Source organism: Lolium perenne, chromosome 1, assembly GCF_019359855.2.
Source record: "Lolium perenne isolate Kyuss_39 chromosome 1, Kyuss_2.0, whole genome shotgun sequence".
Taxonomy (NCBI): domain Eukaryota; kingdom Viridiplantae; phylum Streptophyta; class Magnoliopsida; order Poales; family Poaceae; genus Lolium; species Lolium perenne.
The window spans coordinates 217110523-217115706 of record NC_067244.2 but is presented as its reverse complement, the minus strand read 5'-3'; the positions used below and the strand labels follow the sequence as shown (position 1 = coordinate 217115706).

Sequence of the window (5184 nt, the reverse complement as noted above, 5' to 3'; positions counted from 1 at the left end):
AATACGAAACCGTAGTGTGTAGTTGATTTCTTACCCATGATTATCTAGATTTCAAGTATTCTCTACAATGTTGAGCATGCCTAGAAATTACTCTGGATTGGGGACAGACGCTGTCTCCATGGACACAAATGCAGGTTTGGAATATTTCCGGGGAGAACAGAAAGTTAGATTCGGCAGGGCAAGTCAAAATCAAAATGATATGAGAGAGAATTGAAAATTCCATTATCAGATCGCTGGAGAATCAGATCCGTGGCAGCGTCTTTGTAGAATAGGATTAGGGCCGGAGAATTGATGCAAAATCGCTCGAGGTCGCTGGTCGATTGATGCACAATCTCAGGCTACCGAGTAGGGGAAGGTGGAGAGAGGAGAGACGAACTCTATGAATTCATGGCGGATCCGAGAAAACACCTTCGGGAAGAGAGAAGATGGAGCGGAAGCAGGCGGCGATATTTCCGCGTGGAGGGGATGGGACCAGTCGCTCGACGTATGTGATAGTCGTCAGGTCGTAGCAGTTTTTTTTTAGCATCATCAGGTCGTAGCAGTTTGTATCCGCTTTTCGCCTCCTGTACCGAAGCGGTAAGAATTATACCTGAGAATGTGTCGCGAATCTTGAAGTCCCGTTTGACGGTCGATGTGACGCCGGCACATACCGGCGCCGGTAGAATCGCCTCTCTCGTTTTCCTTTTACTTGCAGCCGTTGGGTAAGAGCATCCCCAGTCTCCCCGACTTGGTCCTCGAGGGTCGTTTTTCTCATCCGGACGGCGAATTTTGGTCCATTCGCGCTCCCGATTCCTCGTTTTTCTCCGGATTTGGGCCTAAATACATCCGGCGAGCCCACGCCATCCCCGGTCCCCCGAGGCGCGCTCGGGGACTCCGGACAAAGCGAAAGCGCGCGAAACGCCGAGATTTCTCTCCCGCGCTTTCGCTTCGGCTTCCGCGCGAGAGATGGACCCGGCCGATCAGCGACGGACGCATCGTCTTCCGCGCGGAGTAAAGGCTGCCGCCGGTCAGCTCGTCGCGGATGCGTAGCTTCCACGCGGCAATAAATCGCCGGCTCCTGGCTCGCCTAAATACCCCGCTCGCCGCGACGCGTCGCACCACTCTTCCTCTTCCTCTTCCTCTTCCTTTCCTCGACCTCGACGAGATCCATGGCCTACAACGACGATGACGGTGCGGCCAACAACGACTTCCCTCGCCGCTCGCTCCACGCGTGGGAGGGGCACCTCCTCCACCAGGCGGGGTACCCCTGCCCGCCGGACACGAGGCCTCCCGGTGGCGGGTGGCGGCTAAGTGCGGGCGGCGTGCCAATCCCGCCGCCGCCCCAGGGACGCTACCTCGAAGCCGCCATCGAGGAGGTCCGACTAACGTTGTCGGACCAGGATCGCGCCGAGCCGCGCTACCACCCCGACAACCTGACGGCGTGGAACTCCTTCTTCCTTCGCCGGTGGGAGCAGGAGCTCGCCGCCTACAACAGCCCGCCGCCTCCGCCTCCGCGCAACAACGCCGCCGGACGCAAGCGGTGGTGGAGCGTGCCGGGCTGGACGCTCGAGGCCGTCCTCGAGCACATCGAGGGCGGCAGCTTCCCCATTCTGATGATGCCCCCACTGTCGAGGGCATCGGCCAGCCGCCGCAGGGGAAGCTGGCAGCCACGGCGCATGGCTGCCAGTTCCTCGTCGTCCGGTTCGACGGCGAGGTTGATCTCCAGGTCGGCGCCATCCTTGGCGCCGGTGAAAAAGGAGTCGTCTTCCCCGCCGAGCAACCGCGAGCCATCGATGGCACAAGGACGGCGCCGCCCCAAGCGTGAACCCGACACCTCCGGCGAGCGGAAGCGCAAGCCAGCGAAGGTGAAGGTGGAGGAGCCCGAAAGCGCCGAGGACGCCGCCATCCTCGAGGCCGTCATGGCGAGGTCCCTCCAGGACCTCGTCCCCGCCGAGAACTCCATGCCACTCGACTAGGCCTGCGCCTGGTCGAGGGAGCAGTGGGAGAAGGAGGAGGCGGAGCGGCAGGCGAGGCTCCTCGAGGACGTCGCTCGCTACCGCCGGCCTGCGACTCCTCAATCCGGCGTCGCCGTCCCCGTCATCGACCTCGGAGCCTTCGACGACGCCTCCGACGACGACTGGTACAAGCCATCGCCATCCCCGCCTCGCACCAGTGGCCGGTGGGGAGACGCCGGTCAGGGCAGCAGCCAGGCCGCGCTGCCGCAGTTTGACGACGACAGCTCCGACGATAATGGCGGCGACGGCGGCGACTACACAGTGTTCTACCGCCATTTCGGCATGTAGAGCGCCGTGTTTTAAAATTTAGAGTTGTATTCCCCTAGCCGAATTCGAAATATAGTCGAATTTGGCCTCTATGTATGAACTTCGCCTCTATATAGTAAATATCATTAAAGTTAGTCTAAATTCAGCCGTTTTTTGCCGTATTTCGTCAAGTTTACGTTTTTAAAAATTAAATCAACGGCTACGACTGGGATCGCGGCTGGGAAACTGGCCCTCCCCACGCCATTTTTTCGTCCAATCCGGACGAAAAAAACCCCAGATTTCGGGCGTGGGGAGGTCAAACGAGTGGAGATGCTCTAAGCAGTGGAGGGCGGATGGAATGGGCTAGGTACATGCCGAACCCAGTCCAAAGCTATGTGTATGGTCTGTAGTTTTCCCACTAGCGAATTTGTTCGTCGGTAGCTAGTGGCAGAGCCCGAGACTGAAATCACTTGCGCACAAAAATCAGCACCTGGTCACAAAATATCCCTCCTGCACATCACACTGGGAATGATCGGTTGTCACGTGGACGGTGGACTAATCGCAAGCCGCACGCCCGCACCTATATACTCCGTATATGCTGGTCATTGCCACTAGAACTCTCCAAGCAGGAAGGTCCTCACATTTGCTCCCTGCAGAAAACACAGTTTGCAATCTGACCTGCTTGTATACCATTCCGGGCGACGACATGGGTGCTGCTCATGGTCCGGCCGACGAGAAGCCCCACGTGGTGTGCGTGCCGTTGCCGGCGCAGGGGCACGTGACGCCCATGATGAAGCTGGCCAAGATCCTTCATTGTAAGGGCTTCCACGTCACCTTCGTCAACACCGAGTACAATCACCGCCGCCTCGTCCGCTCCCGCGGCCCCGCCGCCGTCGCCGGCCTCTCGGACTTCCGCTTCGCCACCATTCCCGACGGCCTCCCCCCGTCCGACGCGGACGGCACGCAGGATCCGGAGTCCCTCTGCTACTACACCATGACCACCTGCCTTCCTCACATGACGAAGCTGCTTGAGGACCTCAACAGCACGGCCGGGGTGCCGCCGGTGACCTGTGTCCTGGGGGACAACGTCATGAGCTTCTGCGTGGACGCCGCGGCGGCGGTGGGCGTGCCGTGCGCGCTGTTCTGGACCGCTAGCGCCTGCGGCTTCATGGGCTACCGCAACTTCCGATCCCTCATGGACGAGGGCCTCTCTCCTCTCAAAGGTACGTATATATTATGCGCTCCTACGTCCTCGATCGTGACATCGTCTCGTCAGACATGTTGATGTGGGTGGGTTTGAGCAGATGAAGAGCTGCTGAGGAATGGGTACTTGGACACGCCGGTGACGGAGGCTGCCGGGATGAGCAAGCACATGCGCCTCCGAGACTTCCCCTCCTTCATATGCACGACGAACCGCGACGGCATCCTGCTCAACTTCCTGATGCACGAGGTGGAGCAGTCGGACCGGGCGGCCGCCATCATCCTCAACACCCTGGACGAGCTCGAGCAGCCCGCCCTCGACGCCATGCGCGCCATCCTCCCGCCGATCTACACCATCGGACCGCTAAACTTCCTCGTTGAGCAGGTGCTTCCCGACGGCGGCGGCCCGCTCGCCACGACACGCTCCAGCCTCTGGAGAGAAGACCGTTCCTGCCTCGAGTGGCTCCACGGCAGGGAGCCCCGGTCCGTGGTGTACGTCAACTTCGGCAGTATAACCACCATGTCCAGCCAGGAGCTGGTGGAGTTCGCGTGGGGGCTGGCCAACTGCGGCTACGACTTTCTATGGATCGTGAGGAACGACCTGCTGGCGAAGGGCGACGCTGCCGCCACCGCCACGCTGCCACCCGAGTTCCTGGAGGCGACCAAGGGCAGGTGCCTCCTCACGAGCTGGTGCGAGCAGGAGGCGGTGCTGCGGCACGAGGCGGTCGGCGTGTTCCTGACGCACTGCGGGTGGAACTCGACGATGGAGGGGCTGAGCGCCGGGGTGCCCATGCTGTGCTGGCCCTTCTTCGCCGAGCAGCAAACCAACACCCGCTACGCGTGCGTGGAGTGGGGCGTCGGGATGGAGGTCGGCGACGACGTGCGCCGGGAGGTGGTGGAGGCGAGGATAAGGGAGGTGATGGGAGGCGAGGAAGGGAGGGAGATGAAGCGCAAGGCAATGCAGTGGAAAGATTTCGGTGTTCGTGCGACGATGCAACCAGGTGGCAGGTCGTTGGCCAACCTTGAAAGTCTGCTCAAGGATGTGCTGACCGCAAGTAGTAAGAAAGCTGCATGAATTGATGTTGGAATAAGCTGCATCGCTAAGAGGTTATCTTTGTTTGGGTTCGGCTCGTGCCAGAAATGACCGTTGGCCCGTGCCATCGAATTGTCGTGTGAACAGTGTAATGTATTTTTACCTTGTTTTCGTAATATAAATGGAATGAATTGAGCGATTACATTATTCATGGAAGTGTATAATTTGTACTCCATCTATGCTAAAATGTTGTGTTTATAAGATTTTTTTTAAATCAAACCATGTAAAACTTTAACCAAGTTTATATAAAAAGATATCAACATCAAGAATATCGAATCAATACTGTTAAATTTAATGTGAAGTTACTTCAATATGGTACATACAGGGTATTGTATATATGGATATTTTTCTAAATATTCTTGTTCAAAGTTAATGGAGATTGACTTTCACGGAAATCAATGCGCACTATATTATGGCAAGAAGGGAGTATCTAGCTGATTTTAGATTCGAGTTTTTTCTAGAAAGAAAACAAAACCATGGCCATGAACAGTTTACAAATCACATACCGCTTATTGTGGCCACAAAGATAAAAGTGCATGGAGCCCACATGTGCGGCTTTGGTAAGTAATGATAATCCCTATGGACTAATGTTTGCATTGAGTTGTATTTCTAGGATTTGTCTGTAGGAAATGTTTGAACCATATGTTGGCT

At 57.0% G+C, this 5184-nt stretch overlaps 1 protein-coding gene across 1 annotated transcript; it reads left to right on the top strand.

Annotated features, from left to right (window-relative positions):
- The first annotated feature begins 2846 nt into the window (after positions 1-2846).
- LOC127321408 (7-deoxyloganetin glucosyltransferase) lies at positions 2847-4684 on the top strand. Its single transcript, XM_051350446.1, has 2 exons — positions 2847-3463; positions 3545-4684. Exons 1-2 carry the CDS (start codon positions 2947-2949, stop codon positions 4513-4515), a joined length of 1488 nt encoding a protein of 495 aa, XP_051206406.1. The 5' UTR covers positions 2847-2946; the 3' UTR covers positions 4516-4684.
- Positions 4685-5184: the final 500 nt, after the last annotated feature.